Below are 22,921 nucleotides of genomic sequence, written 5' to 3'. Positions count from 1 at the left end.
AGACATGCCAAGCCCAGAGGCTGAAACGCTACCTGTGGTCAGCAGAGATTGTTGGTAAGGAAAGGAAACCTGCCAGAGTGAAGACAGACCTGGTGAACGTCTGTAGTTTTTCAATAGAGACTTAGCATCAGTATAAATCTGGGAAAGATGGGAGGGAGTCCACTAGTTTAACTGAGCCTGCCTCCACCTCTGAACATAGAAGTGTCAGTTTTCAGTTTTCAAGGGCCTTGAATAGTCAAAATCATCCATATCAGAAAGAACAATGTTGGAGGAATCTCAATACCTGATCTCAGATTATGTTACAAAGCTATAGTAACAAACCAGCATGGTACTGGCATGAAAATAGATATGCACACTGATAGGATAGAATAGAGTATCTATAAATAAACCCAGAGATATAACCACCTAATTCTTGATTAAGGTGTCTAAAATATACATTAAAAAGAGACAGTTTCTTTAAAATATACTACTGAGAAAATAGAATTTCGATGTGTAGAAGAATGAAACTGCTCACACCATGCTACAACCAATTCAAAAATGGGCCAAAGAGATCTTAATGTGAGATTTGAAACTTTGAAATTACTGGAGAAAAATACAGGTGAAATATTTGAAATCACCAGCATAGTCAAGGGTTTTCTTTAAAGCACAGGAAATAACCCCCCAAACTGACAAACGATATTACACAAAATTAAAGGGCTTCTTCGGGGTCTGGAGCAAGGACTCTTCTAGAAGACCACAGTTTGATTTACAACCCCCATATGGTATTTCATAACATCTAACTCCAGTTCCAGGGGATTCAACAACTTGTCTGGGCACCAGACATCTATGAGCTGCACACACACACACACACACACACACACACACACACACACACGCACGTAAAACATCCATACATGCAAGATAAAATTAAAATGTATGAAAAGTTTCTTAATGGCAAAGAAAATAATCATTAGCGTGAAGATACTATCTTCCGAATGGGGAACAAAAACAACCACAAATCAACCAGTACTTTGGCTAAGAAACTGAACAAATACTTCTCAAAGGAAGAAATACAAATGTTCGCCAATAAATATCTTAAAAATGTTCAATATCCTTAGCCACCAAGGAAATGCAAATTAAAACTTCTTTGAGACCCCATCTCACCCCTGCTGGATGGCTCAAAAACATAAATGACAACAGAGACTGGTGAGGATGTGGAGAGAGGAGTCCTTACACTGCTGTAGGATGATGAGCCGGGTACCACTATAGAAATTCCATAGGACTTTCTCTAAAAATACACACACTGCATCCCAGCTACGTCACTCCTGGTTAAGTACCAGCGGGACTCATAATCAACATACTAGAGAGATCATGGCATTTCCATGTTTATCTATGCAGTATTCACAAGAGGTAGGAAAGGAAACAAACCCAGATCTCTGTCAACAGACCATATGATAAGGAAAATGGGTAAGGGTGCACAGCATGTGCGTCGGGCCTTAAAGAAACAAAAGCATTCCATTTGCAGGAAAGGATAACACTCGAAAATAGCTATTTTAAGGGAAATAGTACAGACTTTTAGGGACAAATATAACATTTTCTCCCTCATAAAGAGAACATAAAGATAAAATTTTAATATGTGTGTGTATGTGTGTATGCCATACGATCAGAGAGAGGTCTTGAGCAGGGAGGAGGAAATCTTACGCAAAACAGTAGAAAGAGAGGATGATGGAACCATGCGACATGAAAGTAGAGGGAGAGGTATTTATGAGGAAAGGGACTGGCCAGAGAGGGTCAGCGTATGGTTAGTTAGGGGAGGGGAACAAGCTAGGACAAAGTATCAAGTCACATATGTGTGAAATGCTTACCGAACCCCATCACTAATGCTAATTTTAAAAATTGGTAACTGACTTAGTGTGGGTTCCTATCACTGGGAAGAGACATTATGACCACGGCAACTCTTATAAAGGAAAACATTTAAATGAGGTGGTGGCTCCCAGTTTCAGAGGTTTAGTCTGTCATCGTCATGGCGGGGGATCGTGGCAGTGTGCAGGCAAACACGGTACCTGAGAAGGAGCTGCTTCATGTTGCTAAGCCGGCAACAGGAAGTAGACTGAGAAACTGAGCAGGATCTTGAGCACAGGAGTTCTCAAGTCCCCCTTCTGCCCTCCGACAGTGACACACTTCCTCCAACAAGACCTCACCTCCTAATAGTGCCACTCCCTATGATATTATGGGGGCCAATTACATTCAAACTACCACAGTAACAAAAAGGCAAGGAAATAGAAAGGGAAAGAGATCAGTAGGAGGGAGAGGAGACAGGAGAATGAAGGGGAAGCCTAGCCAAAAACCTTGTTTTGTAAGGCGTGTCCCCCTTTGTCTAAAGGCGTGTCCCCCCTTTGTCTAAAGGCGTGTCCTCCTTAGGCTAATATTGACTTATAAAATCTTGCGGTCCTGTGGCCAGCCTGCTCTTTGTTTTCCTGCGCTCCTCGCTGGAACCTTGGATCTGTAAGTTCCCTTTCCTTTCCTTTACTAAAACTGAATTATATATATTAAAGCTTGTCTGGTGAATCATAACTGCCGATCAACCACGCACCTTCATTTGGCGTCCAACTCAGGCATTTGGGAGCCTTTAGCTCCAGTTCCCGCACTGCGTGGCAGGGACTCGGCCTTGGGCTCTTGATTGCTTCAGCCCAGACTAGCCCGACCCAGCCCTGCTTGTACGGAGCAAAGGACGGACGCGTGCGGGTGACTCAGTCTGAGCTCGCTAACCCCTCAGGCAGCACCAGTCCTGGCTGAGTTCGGCCTGGGCCCTGACCTGCTGGAGACTAGTGGTTACTGCCTGCGTCCCAGCATTCGAGCTCTGCCGGTACTGCAGACTCGGTTTGGCTGAGCGGTTACTGCCCTCGCCACCTACTGGCAGGGAACAGTAATTACAGGTAAAATTTCTTTTGATTAAAAAAAAATGTCTGACCATATCACCGTTGAAAGCTTCTGCAGCCTATTTAATTATACTATGGTAGAAATATTGCAGGATACATATGATATTCCCATAACTTGGATATTTATAGGGCTTGCAATTTTTCTCGTATTTGGTTTCTCCCTTACATGGTTTGAAAATAGAAAAATGATAAAGTCCTTACAGGATGAAACCAGGATTCTTAGGACAGAGGTTGAATGCTTAAGAAAGGGCACAATTGTTTTGAGTGACAACTTTAAGTCGGTCGAGGTATTTGCAAAAACAATTCAGACTGACACCAAGAAAGAGTTTGAAGTTCTCAAGGAAGGGAATAGGGCTTTGTCTGATATGACTCTGTCAAATGAGCAAAATTTAGAAAAACTACAGTCTGATATTAAGGAGAGATTCATTGCTGCGGAGGAGAGAACAGCTGATTTGGATCGTAAACTTCAGTCCCTGTCTGAAACATTATCAGAGAGAATTAAAACTGCTGAATGTGAAAATCGGACTTTGTCTAAAGGATATGACAGATTGGCTGACAGATTGTCAATACAAGAAGGCACAATTCATGCCATGAAAATTCTATCCAAGGATGAGATATTAACTCTACTGGACAAACTTCATATTTTGGAATCCTCCATGAAGGCCTTGGAGCATAATTCTGGACAGGAGATCCAGGCCTTACAGAAGGCAATAGTAAGCAGATTAGAAAAGATTGAGGAAATTATAGACTGTGATGAACAGGAGCAAACGGTAAAAAGGTGAAATTTAACTCCGTCAATGAGTAAAACTCTCCGGGATAATTTCCATAAAGTTCTACCTGCCTTTCCAATAATAACGTCAGAAAAGGTGACTGGTTCCAAAAACCCTAGGGTCATCAAGGAATATACATGGGAACCCGTCCGTATGAATGATCTCAAAGAAATTAAACAAGCCATTATGAATTTTGGGATACATTCGTCCTTTGTTAGAGAGATGCTCAAAACTTGGTCTATAAGCAATAAGGCAACGCCCCACGATTGGGTACAATTAGTATCAGCTGTTCTAGAGAGTGGGTCACAATTAAATTGGAAATGCATGTTCAGACAAGAGGCTAAACTTTTAGAACAGCAGGAAAGAGCAAAGGGAATTGAGATCTCCCTAGATCAAATTCTAGGTGAAGGACTTTTCTCCGATCCTCTAGGACAAGCTAATTATGATGAACACACCTTATCCATATGTACTACAGCAGCCTTAAAGGCTTGGGACAGGGTTGAAGACCCAGGACAGAGACTGGAATCATATATCAGAGTTAAACAGGGTCAGAGAGAACCCTTTAGTGATTTTTTACAAAGGCTAACTAAAGCTGTACAAATAGGGATATCTGACCCAGAAGCAAGACATATAATAATTGAGTCTTTGGCTTATGAGAATGCCAGTGTGGAGTGTAAAAGGATCCTGGGGCCTTTAAAGATGAGATCAGCGCCCTTGGATGAATGGGTCTTGCATACAATGAATGTTGAATCATTTGACTATGGCACTGAAGCATGGGTAGAAGAAGCAATTTCTAATGCAAAAAGGAGGCATCAAGTTACCAAATGTTTTAATTGTGGCAAAATGGGACATATTAAAAGGAATTGCAGACAACGGATTTTCAGAAATAATAATAATAATAATAATGCCTCTTCTAGAAATAACAGACATAGGAGGACTCAGCCTTCAGGTATATGTAGGAGATGTGGAAAAGGCAGACACTGGACAAATGAGTGCAGGTCAACAAGAGATAGACAAGGCAACCTGTTGCCACTGGGAAACGCAATGGGGGGCCTCTCGCAGGCCCCCATGACGAATGTGGTCCAGTCATTTCTGGTAACTTCAGAGAACATGCCTCGTCAAGAAAATTAGAAAGCCCCATGCCTGCTGTTAAAAGCAAAAATGGCCTGAAAGATGAGTTATGTGTATTTTGGCAAACTTTTATAAATGAACAAAGACCAAAGTTAAGAGTGTGTGTAAATGGCATTTTTATTACTGGCCTACTGGACACAGGTGCGGATGTAAGTATCATTACTCCAGAATGTTGGCACCGTATTGGCCTCTTCAGGATGTAAATGTTCAGTTCCTGGGAATTGGAACCCTATCTCAAGTAAGGCAGAGCACGAGATGGGTTGAATGCATGGGGCCAGAAGGACAAATAGGAAAATTAAGGCCATATGTAGCCAATATTGCAGTGAATTTATGGGGCCGTGACCTGTTGCAGCAATGGAATACCCAAATTAACATTCCTGCTGCTTCTAGAGCCTATATCACTGAGGGAAATATTAAAAGATATTACAGAAGGCAGAAACCGGCTGTTTGGGTTGTACAAGAATGCAAAGCAATTGATGGCCCTTCAGAGATACGAACAGCACTGCCTCTAAAATGGTTGACTGAGAAACCAATATGGACAAAGCAATGGCCTTTAGCTGAGGAAAAGTTGCAGGCTTTAGAACAGCTGGTACAAGAGCAATTAGATGCTCGACATATAGAAGAATCTACCAGCCCTTGGAATTCTCCTGTATTTGTTGTTAAGAAAAAATCTGGTAAATGGAGAATGGTGACAGATCTCAGGGCTATCAATAAGGTTATTCAACCTATGGGCTCTCTGCAATCTGGAATTCCTCTGCCCTCTTTATTACCAAAAGGATGGCCTCTCATAGTTATTGATTTAAAGGATTGTTTCTTCACTATACCTTTACAAGAAAAAGACAGAGAAAAGTTTGCCTTCATAGTGCCTACTTATAATAACTCTCAACCTACAAGGAGATACCAGTGGACCGTCCTCCCACAGGGCATGTTGAACTCTCCCACCCTGTGCCAATACTTTGTAAATCAACCATTGCAAATAATATGCAAGCAATTTCCCAAGTCTATAATTTATCATTACATGGATGATATTCTGTTATCTGATTCAAACATGGATACTTTAGAAAGACTGTTTGAAGAAGTAAAAATACTTTTACCTAAATGGGGATTGCAGATTGCTCCTGAAAAAATTCAGAGAGGAGATTCTGTTAATTATCTAGGTTATAAAATAGGTTTGCAAAAAATTAAGACACAAAAAGCACAAATTAGGAGAGATCGGTTACGGACTCTCAATGACTTTCAAAGGTTGTTAGGAGACATTTCCAGCTTACGACCAGCTGTTGGGATAACACCTGATATGATAATTCATTTAAATAAAACCTTGGATGGTGAAAAAGACTTAAACAGTCCCAGAGAATTAACAGCTGAAGCAGAAAAGGAGCTGAGAATGATTGAGGAAAAATTACAAGAGACACATGTGGACAGGGTAAATCCAGAGCTCAGTTGTATTCTCGTCATATTGCCTTCCAAAATTTCTCCTACAGGAATTTTAATGCAGAGAGATGATATTATCTTAGAATGGATCTTTTTATCACATAAACCAAGTAAGAAAATAAAAACTTATGTGGAAAAAGTCTCTGAATTAATTATAAAAGGCAAATTGAGACTTCGTCAACTAGCAGGCATAGACCCAGCAGAAATTATAGTGCCTTTCACTGCTGATGAACTAAAAAAGTTGTGGGACGATAACGAACCATGGCAAAGAGCTTGTGCTAATTTTTTGGGAGAAGTCAATAACAACTATCCGAAAAGCAAGAGGCTTAACTTTATAAAGAGAACCTCTTGGATTCTCCCTCGAATCATCCGTGATGCTCCGATAACTGGAGCACGTACATTTTATACTGATGCTAATAAATCAGGGAAAGCAGGTTACAAATCAGAAGATTTGAGTAAGGTGGAACAAAGTCCTTATGATTCTGTCCAGAAGGCAGAATTATATGCCATTCTTATGGTGGTAAGGGATTTTAAAGAACCACTTAATATAGTTACTGATTCACAATATGCAGAAAGAGTAATCTTACATATTGAAACCGCTGAATTTATACCTGATGATACAGAACTAACCTCATTGTTTATCCAGGTACAAGACATGATCAGGAACAGACTTTGCCCTATGTATATAACACACATCCGATCCCATACGGGTCTGCCAGGTCCTCTAGCACAAGGTAATGCAGACATTGATCAATTGTTGATTGGTAGTGTGCTGCAGGCCTCTGAATTTCATAAAAAACATCATGTCAATAGCAAAGGCTTGAAGAAAGAGTTTTCTATTACATGGCAACAAGCTAAGGAAATTGTAAAGAAATGCCCTACTTGCTCTTTTTATAACCAAACACCACTGCCTGCAGAGGCTAATCCAAAGGGCACTCAAAGGAATGAAATCTGGCAGATGGATGTGTTTTACTTTGCAGAATTTGGCAAATTAAAATATGTACACCACACCATTGACACTTATTCAGGTTTTCAATGGGCAACTGCTTTAAGCTCAGAAAAAGCTGATTCAGTAATCACTCATTTATTAGAAGTTATGGCCATCATGGGTATACCTACACAAATAAAGACGGATAATGGTCCAGCTTATGTCTCTAGGAAAATGAAACAGTTTTTTGCTTATTATAATATTAAGCATGTTACAGGTATACCATACAATCCTACAGGTCAAGCAGTCATAGAAAGATCAAATAGAACTATAAAGGATATGTTAAACAAACAGAAAGGGGTGGAAAATACCCCTAGAAATAGGTTACATAGTGCTTTATTAACCTTGAATTTTCTCAACGCTAATGAGAAGGGGACAACGGCTGCAGAAAGACATTGGATAATGGAAAAGTCTGCTGAATTAAATCAACCAGTTTATTTCAAGGATGTGCTGACCTCGCAATGGAAGCCAGGAGATGTGCTGCATTGGGGAAGGGGTTTTGCTCTTGTCTCCACAGGAGAGGAAAAATTGTGGATACCGTCAAAATTAATAAAGGTTCGGTTTGAAGAGGAGAAGCCCCTTGGAAAAGAAAAATAATTCATTCACAAGGATGATGATCATACTGATGGTAAGAAAAGCATATAGGTTGGGGGGCAGGGTTCTTTTCTTATCTCCACAGGAAACCACTCATCTTCAAAGAACTTAAGGGACCCTGGATATTTAAATACTGATGGATGGACACTAGTTACAACCTAATATGGATCAACACAGAACCCGAATATGTTTAGTAAGTATAAAACATTTTTTTACATATATCCATCTATCTATATATATAGATATAGATATAAATATATACATTACTGTGCTTTTATTTATATGTATATAGAGCTGGTTTTGGAGTTGGACTATGGCTCAGTCCCTCTTCAATTCCAAGCCTGTTGATAAGAGATGTCTCAGAGTTTCTGTCTCAGGTCAGGAGCCATGAAATGGGACAGAATAATAACAGTAATAATAATAATAATGATGATGATGATGATGATGATGATGATCCTTGATAAACTTTCTTTGCCTTTCCTCATATCTGTGTCTGTCTTTATTATACCTTCCATTGAATATATATGTCTGTATATGTATTTGTAGATAATGTTTACCTTTCCTGTAACAAACAACAAATTTTCCTTCAGTAATCTTTGAAGTTTCCAGGATGAAGATGGGGCCCCACAACATCAATTTCACCTGGTTACTATGATGTCATGTTTTTAATAGCGCTAAAATTAGACCTGTTTTTTGGTACCAACTACACAAGACAGTTTCAAATGGTGCACAATTTTGACAACACTCTGGCCAGACCTCCTCAAAACACTCAGAGGCTAGTTACAATTTCCTTGACCAAATGTTATTCTGGGAATTTTACCATCATTTGCTTTCACGGGACCCCCTGAGAAGAACGTTGCCCCCATGTCAGCTAGAAGCAACCTAAGAGGATGATGCCCCCTTTCCCAACAGAGTTTGCCCTCTGGTTTAGGGACATCATTTAGTAGTTGGTATAGGGTTGAGGGGATGGGGGAGGTATTATATGGACTCAGGGGTGTTTATAAAAAAAAGGGGGGAATTACCTGGTTTGATGGGATGATTGGTATTTGTGAATTATTGTTATTAGAAAATTGCATTGTTGTTGATTCTTGTATATTGAACAGTGTATGTGAGTATGCTTCTACCTCTATTGTATGAGAGTATGCTTCTACCTCTGTTTAAAACAATTGTTATATTGAGATATTTATCATATTGCAATGTACATTTTTACCTCTGATATTATTTGTGTAATGACATTGTTTATGTTTGGGGATATTGTCCTCATTTATTGCACAGTTGTTTATTCTCTTAGTCTCCAAGTTAGATAGGTATCGAGAATTATATATCAATAGTCATATATGTTTGTCATATTTATATTTAGGATATTCAGGTTTTTTAGATACATAGAAATTATATTTAGTATAGATAGTATAATCTTCAACCTCTTTGAAGAGCTGTAGAAAATGGCCTTTAATCTAACCTAGAGTTTTGTACTTATGAGACACAATCACTCCTGGCAACACTGCTCTACTCCCGAGAGAATGTTGAGCACCAAAGGCACTCCACTGAGAGCTTGTCTTCTTCTTGGCAGAACTGGCTTTTGGGCAAAGAAAAGCCCATATCAACTACTGACAAAGATATAGAATATCCATAAGTGGATAAAAAAGGATTGTCTTATCTTGCCAAGACAGGGTAGGACAGTTCTACAAAAAGTTCCTTGCCTTTGAAAAATGTTATGTCAGTTGTGTTAGGCCTTAGCCAAAGTTGGTTGCCTCAACATTGCAAAACGAAACTTTGGGTGACTGCCCAGGTAGTTAGTTGTCTCTGTCATTTGTTGCACATTTTGGAAGTTTCTTGTTTGTACTTCCTGGTTGCTTAAGTAATATTACTTCCCTTCTCAGATCTTTGATGGGGTTGAAGATTAGATAATTGTAGTTACCCTCTACATTATTTAGACTCCTTGAAATAGAATGCTTAGTAAAACTTTTGTTATATGTTTCTTCTTAATATTATTTGTTGTTTGTAATTTTATATTTATTATTTGTTCCTATTGAATATAGTTGTATTTGGTTTGGTTCTGTCTTATTTAGACAAAAGGGGGAGATGAAGGGGAAGCCTAGCCAAAAACCTTGTTTTGTAAGGCGTGTCCCCCTTTGTCTAAAGGCGTGTCCCCCCTTTGTCTAAAGGCGTGTCCCCCTTAGGCTAATATTGACTTATAAAATCTTGCGGGCCTGTGGCCAGCCTGCTCTTTGTTTTCCTGCGCTCCTCGCTGGAACCTTGGATCTGTAAGTTCCCTTTCCTTTCCTTTATTAAAACTGAATTATATATATTAAAGCTTGTCTGGTGAATCATAACTGCCGATCAACCACACACCTTCAGGAGAAGGCAATGAAAGGTTGGATACAATCAAAGCACATTAAGTGTGTGCATGAAAAATGTCACAGTAATACACACTAATTTGGGTAAGTAATTCATGCTAAGCAAAATAAGTGGGGAAAAGAGGGTTTGAAGTATCTTATATAACAAGGACATCACAGTGAATAGAATCCTTTGGGGGACAATGGAGTTTCAGTGATTTAATTCTGTATTTGGGTAAAGCAATGAAAAGATAGGATACACTACATAAGGTACATTGGTTGGGGAAATGGAACAGGTGATTTGGGCCTTTGTTGAGTCAGATTAAACCAGAGAACTGGGATGGTGAAAGGGAGAGGCCATTGTCACCCGGGTTTAACTCTCTCAAGAGGGAGATGGGTCAGTGCTGCTTTTAATGGCACATGGGATGCATCCTGAAGAGACATTCTCAGAGGGACTCTGCTTCCTCTGGTCCTTCATTACGCAAAACCGAACATGTTTCCACAGTGCACCACAGGGTGCCTACCTCTGAGAGAAAATGTACACATTATACACTTTCAAATATCAAAGGGTTTCCAAGCAAGTTGGGGAATATTTCACATTACTTGCTGTCCCAGAAGGACATTTTTTCCTGTGGCTTTCTTTCTGAAAGACAGCTTGCTCTTAACTTCGAGAACATACAGCAGTGTTTGGATCAAAGTCAACAGCTACGGATGGAAACTCAACAGAATTTTGCATCATGTTGATGCAGCCTCTGCAATTTTCAAATCTTTTATTTTTGTTTATTTTATCTTATAAAATAGTCTTTTATCCATTGTAGCAATAGACATTTCTCCTTTTTTTCCTTTTTCTTTCTCCTGTTTTTGTACTGGAATAATATTGTTCATGATGTAAAACTTCAGAGTTCAATCCATGATCCATAACAAAGCCTTCTGTTTCCTGTCTCTGGACCCCCTGGTTCCCACTCCACCTTCCCAACCTGTCTTGTGACACAGCTAGGGTCCAGCTGATTCTGTGGGTCTCCTGCTTTTTGTTCTTCTGTCCTCTGAGTTTTAAGCAGCTCTGGTGGGAGGAGGAGAGGTTGGGCCTCTACCCCTTTGCCTTCCGCACTTGCGCACACAGCTCAGCTGTGTTTATCTGTGCTGGGAGGTCTCTCCAGCCCGATAAGTTCTGAGAACACTGACAGTCCTTTGTCCCCATCTTTCAGTTTTCCCATACCTGTACCTGGTGCTGAACTTCCGTGTCCCTAGTCTTGGAGGTCTTAGGGCTTTGCTGGTTTCCTTCACTGGACTTCACTTCTATTACAGTTCCTTCTAAAGCTTCCTTCACAATCTAAGATGAATCTGCCTTGTGTGTTAGCTGTGACTTTAGTCCTGACGATATGTGACCAAAGGCAGGTATAGCTACAGTTAGAGTTCACGAGAGTAAGGACTGTGCTTAGCCTGTGTGTTATACTCCTGCCCCTATACACACAGATGTCCACAAACGAAGGACCGGATGAGCACACAGATGAGTCAGCATTTACTCTGCTCGTCTGTAAAAGGAGGTGTTTGGGATCATCACACGAGACAGTCCCTCCCAGGTGTAGTAGACTGTGACTTTTATGAAGATGAGCTCAGGGCTTACACCTGCAGTGCCACAGAACCCTGCACCCTTGAAATGGGTGGGAAGCAAGGTCCCGGGCTGGTCTGGAGGACAGCAGTTGGCTTTCTAACTGGGTAACTGGGTAACTATGCACTGGCTAGGGAGTGGGACATTCTGAGAAGGAGTCACCATTTTACCATTGCTGCACCAAGAGAGGTTCTGGGGTGACCAGAGGAGGGAGGAGTGTTTCTCCACTACATCCACAAGGCACAGGAGGGAAGAGCCTTTGCAGTCTCTAAGGAAGACCTTCCTTGTTACCGTTTTCCAGCATCACGCACGCCGGTATAATGACCTGGCTTTTGCAGAGGCATGTGCTTCCTGAAGCTGCGGCTAAAAGCCTCGCTTCTCCAGATGACCTGCCACTGCCCCTCCCCCTCTTCCAGCACTATGGCGGTACCTCCTCAACACAGGCGCCTCTGTTCTCTGGCCCCACCTGGTGTCTGGGTGTTTCTCACTCGGCACTCTGGGTCTTCACTAATATCTCTTTTGGAGCTGACTACCACCTTGGGACGTCCTTAATATCCACAAACCCACAAACCCACATTCCTGTCTGCCCAGCCTCCCATCAAACTACAGCACTCTCTATAACAAAAATTATCTTTTTACCTTTGGTGCTATCTTCATGGCTCGGGCTAATACTGTGTACAAAATAGATATCTAATAACATTTTATTGGTGATTATGATGCCATCAATTAAATGTTAAGACTCTGAAATGGCATATAACCCATTTTCAACAGAAATTAATGAAAGAAGATTTTTTTATGGTGGACATGTGTATGGGTGTGTGTGCTATGATGACTGTGCGAATGTCACAGGACAACCTCAGGTATTGATCCTTGCCTTCTACCTTGATTGAGACAGGGCCTCTTGTATGCACCAGGCTAACTGCCCATGAACTTCTTTCCCATGGAGCAATGCCTTCCATGTGGGCACGGGAGCCCGGGGATTACAGGCATGCGTCATCACACTCCACTTTCTAAGTACCCACGTTTGTCAGACAAACTCTTTCCTGCTGGACTGTCTCCTCTTGTTTTGTGAAGTCACTGGATACTGTTTGGTAGGAAGCTTTCAAATAAACGTTAAAAGGAATCATTTCTTTAAGGGACAGCATGGTGGCAGAGGAGTATGAGCAGGTGCTTAATGAACGCTCTGCACAAATGACAGTGCCATGCCCTGCTCGTCTCGGTGCCTCACACTTGACAGACCTCTCCCATAAAACTACAGAGGACATTGTCGTAGGCCCCTTTATCAAAATAGAAGGAACATATGTAAAATATAACACCCATTTAGTTAATAATTTGGAATCATTGGAAAGAAAAAATGTGGATGTGGATAGCTTAAATTATTCTAGAGCTCCATCTAGTGAAAAATACCTCATTTATGAGATTTTAAAAATAATCTTATTGAATTAAAGTGATTATTTTCTCACTTTTAAAAGTATCAGTTTGTTGTAGGAGAAAATGGGCTTCCTTACAAGTGATACCAAATTATAAATAAAGTATTTTACGAATCTCCACACTACAGGTTTTTTTTCTCTTTCCAATGAGTCGACTCTGCTCTGTGCACTTGTGCTGGAACCCAAGGGACACTTCTGACCGAAGTCAAAGCCTTGGCTTCAGGGATGGAGCTGATGCAGGCTAGAGGGTCAGAGAGCAGTGACTCCGGAAGGCTCACCTGCAGAATGGCCTCCCTCTCCTCATCAGAAAGTCTCTTCATTGCCGCTTTCCTAAGGTTCTCCTGGATGTAGTTATCATACTCTTCCTGCGCTTTCTTGACATCCTCATTCCGCTTGCATATGTACTCAGGCGTGACACCGTAATCCTGGGAGGAGTTTTTGAAAAAAACTAATCAGCATCCTGTGTGCAGTCTTCTCTGTGTGAGCATAACAACGAAGGACTCTCGAGCAAGCAATTTTATTGTCTTAAATATCAAAGGAAAAACCCCCAAAAAACAAAACCTCTGAAAATTGACAAAATCCCTCAATTTCCTTCTCCTATCCCCCGCCTTCCCCTTCCCGCAAGTTAGAGCCAGTTCATCCTAGTCACTTCAGATACTGCTGATACTGGACCAGAAAGCTGGATCAGAGGGTAAAGGTGTTTGCCCAAGTCTGATGATCTGATTTCAATCCCTGGACCCACATGGTGGAGGCAGAGAAATGACTCCTACATGTCCCCTGACCTTCATACATGTGCACATGTGTACACACACACACACACACACACACACACACACACACTAAAAGAACAGAGATCTTGTAGCAATTTATTTTGTTTCTCTTCAGAATTTCACCAGTGTCTGTTCTTAAGTTCTAACCTGAGGGTTCTTAACCTGTGGGTGGCAACTCCTTTGGTTAAATGTTCCTTTTATAAGTGCTGCCTAAGATCATCAGGCAACACAGATATTTACATTATAATTCATAATGGCAACAAAATTACAGTTATAAAGTAGCAATAAAACTAATTTTATGGTTGGGTCACCATAACATGAGGAACTGTATTAAAGAGTCTCAACATTAGTTAGACTGAGAACCATTGGTCTATACTAGTTTTTAGACATAGTAGCCATGGCAGGCCTTGAACGCTCGATGTAGACCAGACTGGCCTCCAATCTACAGATGTCCATCTGCCTCATTTTCCTGAGTGCTGGGACTAACATCACTGCACCCAGCAAGCTTACTTTTAGGAGTTGGCTTTTCTAGGGCTTGGGAGAAGGCTCAGTGGTTAGGAGCATTTACTGCCTTTGCAGAGAATCTGAGCTCAGTCGACAGCACACACTCAGGTGTACAGAACCATTTAGGTCCAAAGGATTTGCTGTCCCCTCCCTCCTGTAGTGCCTGTATTCACATACATAAGGACACACATGCATACTGAGTTAAAAAAAATAAGCCTTTAAGGAAAACACAGAATTGGCTTTTCTTTCCTATATTTTTTGTAATTCAACTTTTACCTGAAACTCTTATATCTCAGAGGTCTCTTTTTTATAATCTGGTTAAATAAAAGGAGACAAACCTTTATAAACCATAAGAACAAACCCTTAATGGTCCCATGCACAATAACTTTAAGGGAAGCTTGGCTCAGCCCTCTACGGTTGTTTTGGAAAGGCAAGCTGTGTTTTCAGGTTCCTGAACTGCTTACAGGGACTGGTGGTGAGGCCATCAACTGAGGTTCTTTCAAATTAGTAAACATGTTGTCATTATCTAGAGAAACATGATTTCTCTGTGTTTATTTCTCAATATTTGAGATTTGAGAATTTATTGAGTACTAAAATAATAGTGAATAGAAAAGCAAAGTTTCTTTCCCCATTGAATTCTTCTTGTGTAGAAAGATGTATTCAATCAACATCTAAAAAGGACAATGTTTAAAATCTGTACCTGGGGATGGAGAGATGGCTCAGAATTTAAAGAGTATTGGCTGTATTTACAGAGAATCCAAGTTCTGTTCCCAGCACAACCATCTGTAACTCCAGTTTCAGGGGACCTAATAACCTCTTCTGGCCTACCTGGGCACCAGGCACACACAAGGTGCACAGAGATACATGCAGGAAAATTACTCATATGCATAAAAATTAATAAATCTAAAAAAGTTTAAACTACATCCGTAGTGAATATGTGCAGACTTTTCCTTGTTATTATTCCCTAAACAGCATCATATACCAATGACGTACAAAGTATTTGCCCTATATTGGTTATGTTAAGAAATCTAGAGATAAAATAAAGCCTGTAACAGATTATGTATGCTACACACATCCACTAAGCCACTCATGAGGAGCTCTGGGCATTTGTGGATTTTGGTACCCACAAGAGTTCCCCCCTGTAATACTGAGAGGGAAAGTATAAAATAACAGGTGTACATGCTCCGAAGAAATAATAGCTAAGAAGGTAATGAAAATAGATGAAACTGAAGATAAAGAACCCAGGAATGTGTCTCTGAGGAAGTCAGTGAGGGATCTGGTAGCCATGGAAACTACCCATGATTCCCACGAAGTTCTCTTCTCCTTCTGCATGTGAGCTATGGCACATGACACCACCCTGCCCTATAATAAAAATACCTTTTTAGAGGTTAGATTATGTTTGGTATAGTATGTTCAGAAAAGGGACCGGTGTTACACATTTTAGAAAAGAAAAATCTGGCAAATGAGGAAAAGTGTCAGTGATTTTGAGTGGTCCTATAAGCTAACTGGCTGGAGACTGACGAATCTCATCACTAATTGCTCTGTTATAATGTCTGTTCTCTAGCGCTTTTATAGGGTGCTGGACATCATCATATGCTTAGTTTATTTAATGCTCACCCTACCCCTATGATCGATCCACTGGCTTGTCTCAGATCCCAAAGTTAGCAAGTGACAAATTGGAATTCAAAACAATAGCTCACTGTTATTGTTATAAACCTCATATGCTCGTTCATCTTTTAATTTTGTTCACAATTTCAAATCACAAATGGCATATTCATTTAGAACAAACCACAAAAAAAGTCTACTTGTTTTTCCTCAAATCTTTTTACCTTTACCATCTGGTGCTGGTTAACTTTGTCAACTTGACACAGCTAGGGTCATCTGGGAGGACGAAACCTCAATTGAGAAAATTTGAGCCTCCATCAAACTGTCTAAACAAGTCTGTTGGGCATTTTCTGATAAATGGTCGATATGGGAGGGACCACTGTAGTGTTGCCACCCCTGGGAAAGAGGTCCTGGGTTGTATAAAAAAGCAGACTGAGCAAACCATGGGGAATAAGACTGTAAGCAGCACCCCTCCATGGCCTCTGCATCGGTTCCTGCCTCCAGGTTCCTGCCTTGAGTTCCTGACTTCCCTTCACTAGGACTATAAGCTGTAAGATTAAACAAACCCTTTCCTCCTTGGGTTGGTTTGATCATGAGTCTATCACAGCAATAGAAATCAAAGGAGATTCTACCCACCTCATTTACTAATCATTAACTCCAAATAATGAAATGTTGAACAAATCTGTGAATAGCAACACCCTGAAAACAAGTGTGTGCTGCTTTTATGCTTGATAAACACACACAGGTAGTAGGTTGATCTGCTATCTTTGTGTCTGTGATGGATACTTTTACTTTTTTTCTGTTCTAAAAGAAAATGTATTGATGTGGGCAACATAAACAGAGACAGCTGGAGTGGAGTTGGTGTGTGCAGTAGTCTCCAACATAACCACCAAAGGAGAGGGAACTTAGGCAATGAGACATCAATAATGGGTTAGAAGTAGCTTGAAGGAGCCAGGAGTCTACTTTTCTCAAAGATGTGACAAGAACCACGAGCACCTTAGATGTGCCTCAAGAGAAAGAAGCATCCTGAAAAGTCTTAGTAAAGTTCCCAGCATGTGGCCAATGACCAGAAAACAGCTGAGTTCTTCCAGAGGTGATCTTGGCCTGCTGGATGGAGCCGTTTCCCAGAGAACGGGTGCTAAGGTCTGAAAGCAGCCTGGAGGCCGTTTTCACTTTCTGCGCTCATGGGTGGGTGGTCTGTAGTAGATCACTAGACACCTGGACTCATTCCTCACTACTGAAGTCTCTTTTCCAACCCCTCCCCTTCCCACTATTTCTCTTCTCTTCCTCTTTCCTTTTCTCTTTCTCCCTTCATTCCCCCTCTCTCTTTTCTTCCCCTTCCTTCCTTCCTTCCTTCCTTCCTCCCTCCCTCCCTCCCTCGCTCCTTCCTTCCCTCCTTCCCTCCCTCCTTCCCTCCCTCCTTCTTTACCTCCCTCCCTCTCTCCTTCTTTCCTTCCCTCCCTCCCTCCTTCCTTCCTTCCTTCTTCCCTTCCTCTTTCTATTCTTCCTCTATTTCTGGCCACAATTTACTATTATTTGTTTTAATATTTAGGATGTTGAAGCCTCTTTTAGTACGTGTTCACAAACATACTTTTATGCTCTATAAAATATATAAATAGGGAAGGATTTGTATAGCTTTCCTTGTAAGCTTTTTGATTTAGAAACCTTTTTAACAATTAACATTTGGCAAATAAAATCATATCCCTTTCTGATGAACACTTTTCAGATAGAAATCAGTGACCCAAATAATTAATCCCTGTGCAGTGCTCTTTTACCCAAACTCATCTCAAATCAACACATTTACACTAAAATAGTGATGTGGGTTGTTTTGGAGAGATTGGCAGTTTGGGTGGTTTTGAAGCCTCATCAGCTAAGTTCTCCCATTCTGCTCCCAGGTTGAATGGCTGCATCCCAAGACCCCCTGAAAGGTGGGCTCCTCAGGATTTACAGTAGTGGCTGCATTTAGTGACCTTTTTACCTTACTGATATTAATAGCTTTTAGAGAATGTCTGCTGTAGTTATTAAATACACTAATAACTGAAATTGAGGAAGACAGCATTCAAGTTTTAGATGTGAACCCCACACAGACCGCAGAGCAGTGGGAATGCACAAGCTTCGTGGTCTGTCCAGGGAGCGCACTGTGTACCTATCTCATAGAAACCCCCTGCAGGACTTTGGAATCTCTGATCTCTCGCTGACAGGCAGATCAAGGACTACCTTTTTGTTGATGTATTTGGGGAATAGTCCTGAAGTCTCAAGATCATGCTTGTCTCCAGTTCTTTTGTCAACATAAATTGGCTTGGGCTTTTTGGCCACGCCCATGATGACGTCAGCTGCATTTGTGTTTATGAAGTTTTTTCCACTCTGTATTCCCATGATTGGATGATCGGTCCTCAAGGGCACTGGAGGCTTCTTGGGAGCACATCTATTAAACTTTTTTTCTGTTAAGTATAACATTTTATTGTTAATGTTTGAAAATAAACATTGTTACTCAACACTATTTAGGACATTCAGTTATTTACCACTGGTATTGCGGTCTCACTAGTGTTATATGCAAATACTTAAAATAAAAATTATTATTTTGTGTACATCAAATATGTATTGCCTTTCATGTGTCAATTATACCTCAACTGTAAATAATCAAAATATAAAATTAAATGCAATGTGATCAATTTGATGTTAAAAAAATATAAAAGAGTAGGAGGATAATAATGATAGATCACTACTATATTTCTGATGGATATTATAAGGACTACAACACATACTCAGTTTTCCCATTTAAAATAAGTTTATATAAAAATAGATCATTTTCAGCATGCTGTCAGTATTTTTTTTTTAAGAAAAAACTCGAACAAAGCCATTAAATAAACTAAGAAAATGATGTTGGCAGCCCAGTGATCTGTGTATATTTTCATAGAAACCATTACAACGAGTAATTGCTATATATTAAACATGCAGTTTTACAAGTTACCAATATGACCAAGATTGCCTACTCCTTCCTTCCTAGTGTGTCCCACCATCCTAAAGGAACAGTCATCCAACATATCTTCTGTCTCTAGTGCACACAGTCCTGATAGCAGCAGATGGAACTGCTTCATTTAACACAGCCTTTTCAGTGTGACAGTTCCAACACACCATTTTGATATAGCCACATCAGCATGGTTGTCTATTCTAAGTGACAGGTAATTGAAGTGTGTTTCTAAGAACTAAGGCAGCTGATCTTTCATCAGGACCTTACTCCAATCCTAACTGTATCATGGTTACTATGGTCTGGCTTCATTTACTTCTGCATTAGCTGACTTTGTCTTCTTAGTAATGCTGTGGGGGACATTCATCAGAGAAGACTGCTCACACATGGTTTAAGCCATTAGACAGTCTTTATTAGCCAGCCAGTGACTACACAGGGTATTTGGGATCTCAGGGTGAGCTGTTAAGCACAAAAGGTAAGTTAGTACATTTAGGGACTTTCCAGAATGATGGACTTTGGTGGATTAGGTCTTTGTTTTAGTTTTGGCTGGTGGTGCTGTCTACATTCTGAGTTTTACAGTCTGAATGGCGCTTCCATCATGGAGTCGGCTGTGCTAAGGTCTGGGAGCCTACTAAGGCCTGGTGTCCTGTTACAAGTTAGATTATATTACTTCTATTTTCAAAGGGAAATATGTAATTACATTAAAAGTCTATGGGTTGGATTAATATTTTCTTGGGGCTGACATTTCTTTCCAGAATTTATATATTGGACCCATAGATCCAGTACCTTAGGATGTGAATGTTAGTTGGGACTAAGTTCTTTAAGGTAATCTAGATAAAGAAGTTATTAGAGTGGTCCCTAATTCAATCGAATATTGGTTCAACAACTGGTAATGACCATTGTAATTTCCTTCACTTAATAAAAAAGACTGGAGTCCAGATGAGGGGCAACCTTGCTTATCAATCAGACACTGTACATGGGGTGACAACCTGTCTGATAAACGCTTAGAATTAAAGATACAAGCCAGGAGAAAACAACGAAGCACAGGATGTTGGAGGGGAGGCTTCCTGGATAGGCCAGGAAGTAGCTCAAGATGCTTGCCTCACCAGGAGTCTGGGTGGAGCCGGAACCACCCTCAGTACTCAGTTTACTCTTCCCACTCGCTCTTTCTCCAAGTCGCCCAAGCCCCATTCCCAGGGAGGTAAAGTTGCTGCTGCCTGTGTATATTTAATTCTTGTTGCTGGCAAAATAACGGGGTAACTAATCACCTGCCAATAATTCCAACGTTTAACACAGTAAGTGACTAAACCTACTAGGTGGTAGCGGTTTTTCCTTTGAATGTTTCTTTAGAAAATCCTTCGGGGAAGGTACGTCAACTTTCGCGGGCCCCATAGTTTTCATTGCAGTTTTGGATTTCTTCATGTCATCTTTTACAGCTGGTCTAAACACTGATGTATACCTGAAATTAAAAAATTAAAGTTGTAGCATTTACATTTCCAGTACAAAATACTTGAAGCTTGAGAACAGGCATACATTTCTGATTGCTAACGGAGATTGGGCATAAAGGCTTAATGGTCTGACTCCACCCACCACACTTATGAATTACAGGCTGCAGGAGGTGCCGGGGCAAAGGTGTTTATTTATTTTCGGCATCGACTGGGATGTCTCCTCTCTCACTGCTAACCTTAGTGATGTGTGTCTCCCCACCCCAAAGCCCCAGCCACTCTGTCTTGCCAGGGGTTGAATCATCTTCGCAATGAACCCACATTCGCTGTTTTTCTCTAATGCTCACTCGTGTTTCCCTTCACGGATTTCTTCGCTGCTCTTTAATATTTAGTCCCCTCCTTTTACACGTAATTTTTAAAAAGTTTATTAAGATATAAATATATTTGGTTTTTAACGTTTAGAACTTTCTGCGTATTAAAGCTATAAATTTTCCTCTAAGCATTGCCTTGCCTGCATCCCAAACATTTGAAAGGGCATCGTTTACCAGACTTGGAGGCACACACCTTTAATCTCAGCACCTAGGAGGCAGAGGCAGGAAAATATGAGTTTGAAGCCAGCCTGATTTACCAAATGTGTTCCAGGACAGCCAGGGCTTCACAGAGAAACTCTTGTCTTGGAAAAAATAAAAATTTGAACAAAAAGGAAGGAAGGAAGAAAGGAAGGAAGGAAAGAAGGAAGGAAGGAAGGAAGGAAAGGAAAGGAAAGACATCTTCCATTCTTATGCAGCCCTAAATGCCTTTGATATCATCTTCTATTAGAAGTATGCTCGTATGTGTTTGCTCTGTTTTCATAGATTCAGGCTTCCCAATACCTTTTCACCAACTTCTTAGTTCCACTGTAGCTGGGGAACATACTTGATGTGACTTCAGTCACTGGAACAAGATACTGTTGCGGCCTAGACAAAGCACAGCTAGGGTCGCAACTACATTCCCGTGACTGAAGACTATCTCGGGGATAGGTCATCCTCCTCTTTCCAGTACATGGCTTGGAGAAGGACACCCGTGAGGTAGTGAGGAGGGGACACCTGCCCAAGCCAGCTAGATGACTGAATCAGCTGGTTCTTGTACGTGGTGTTTTATTGTTAGAGGGATGTTCTTATAGACTACATAGAAATTTTAGCCAGTCACTGCTTTTATTTTGTATGTCTGTGTCATTTGATTTTAATGTGTCTTTTAGTCTAATTTTGTGGGCTGGTGAGATGGCACAGCAGGTTGAGAGACTTGTCAGGAAGGTTTTGATCCTTGGGACCACGTGGTAGAAAGAGAGACTGATTCCTGTAGATTAAAGGCATGCATCACCACGCCCGACTTACAGGCTGGCTGACATTGTCCTTAGCTCACAATGCTCTGTTCTCTTTTCTGCTCTTTATTCCCCATGTCTCATTTTGTATTGCTGTGGTGTCTTCAGATTTGTTTTATTTTCTTTATTAGTGCCTTGGCTGTTGCTGACCCCACCCAATATTTTCATTTTGGACGATCTTCTTCACATTTGAAAGTTAGACTTGTATCTCCCCCCCAACTCCCCGTCTTCATCTCCTTATAGCTTATTCCTGCATCCCTCTACCTCTTCGGACATGATGTTTAAAATGTCTCCCTTAAATGCCTTTGACTTGTAATTTTCTTATTTGTGACAGTTCTAGCTGTTTAGATTAACTGCTTTTCTTTTAGGATATATCTTATATTTTCCTGTTTCTTTGCATGCCTGTACATTTTTGTTCTTTTGTTCGTTTAATACAGGGTCTCTCTCTCTACATAGCTCTGTCGGTCTCAGAACTCACTTTGAAAGATTAGACTGACCTCGAATTTACAGAGATCCACCAGCCTCTGCTTCCTGGGTATGGGTATTTAAGGCATGCAACACCATGCCTGGCTTGAATGTACATATTTTATTGGATGCCAAGTAATGCAAATTTTATAGTATTGATTCCTGACTTCTGTTTTTTTATATAACTTTTTTCTTCTTTTATTGCTTTAACATTTCTTTAGTTTGAGTCTGGAAGGCAGTTGTCACAGTTGGAAAAAGTGGTAATTTTAAGCTTAGATGTCAAGTCTTCATCTTGAGAGCTTTGCTCCGATTCTGCCCTGTGGCAATGCGCTCTGTGTATAAGGAGACCTTACCACTCTCCCTGTAAGCGGATGAACTTGGAGCTGCTGCTTTCCGAGGGTCATTTTCTTGGTGTTGTATTTCATCACACATATACACTATCAATCAAGGAGTTCAAGGAAACCTCATGTGGGTTTCTGTTCCTGTCTCGGCAGCTCTCTGCTCTCTGCTCCATGATGTGAATTATAGCTGCTTTGTCTTTCCAGCTCCAAACTGTCCTCATAATTCCAGGATAATCAAGGGCTTTGTTTCCTTTCT

General features: G+C 40.7%; 1 protein-coding gene across 1 annotated transcript in view; it reads right to left on the bottom strand.

Moving 5' to 3' along the window:
- The window catches only part of Enkur (enkurin, TRPC channel interacting protein), a 32,390-nt gene that overhangs the window by 2,620 nt on the left and 6,849 nt on the right, over nucleotides 1-22,921 (bottom strand). Inside the window, exons 2-4 of the mRNA XM_038335532.1 lie at nucleotides 20,368-20,513; nucleotides 18,304-18,527; nucleotides 13,486-13,632 (exon numbers count right to left, since the gene is read on the bottom strand). Coding sequence (XP_038191460.1) covers nucleotides 13,486-13,632; nucleotides 18,304-18,527; nucleotides 20,368-20,513 — 517 coding nt within the window. The remainder of the gene's footprint in view (nucleotides 1-13,485; nucleotides 13,633-18,303; nucleotides 18,528-20,367; nucleotides 20,514-22,921) is intronic.

This window comes from Arvicola amphibius, chromosome 6 (assembly GCF_903992535.2).
Source record: "Arvicola amphibius chromosome 6, mArvAmp1.2, whole genome shotgun sequence".
NCBI classification, from domain to species: Eukaryota; Metazoa; Chordata; class Mammalia; order Rodentia; family Cricetidae; genus Arvicola; species Arvicola amphibius.
Note: the sequence above shows the minus strand (reverse complement) of the source record. Positions and strands in the feature narration are given on the sequence as shown.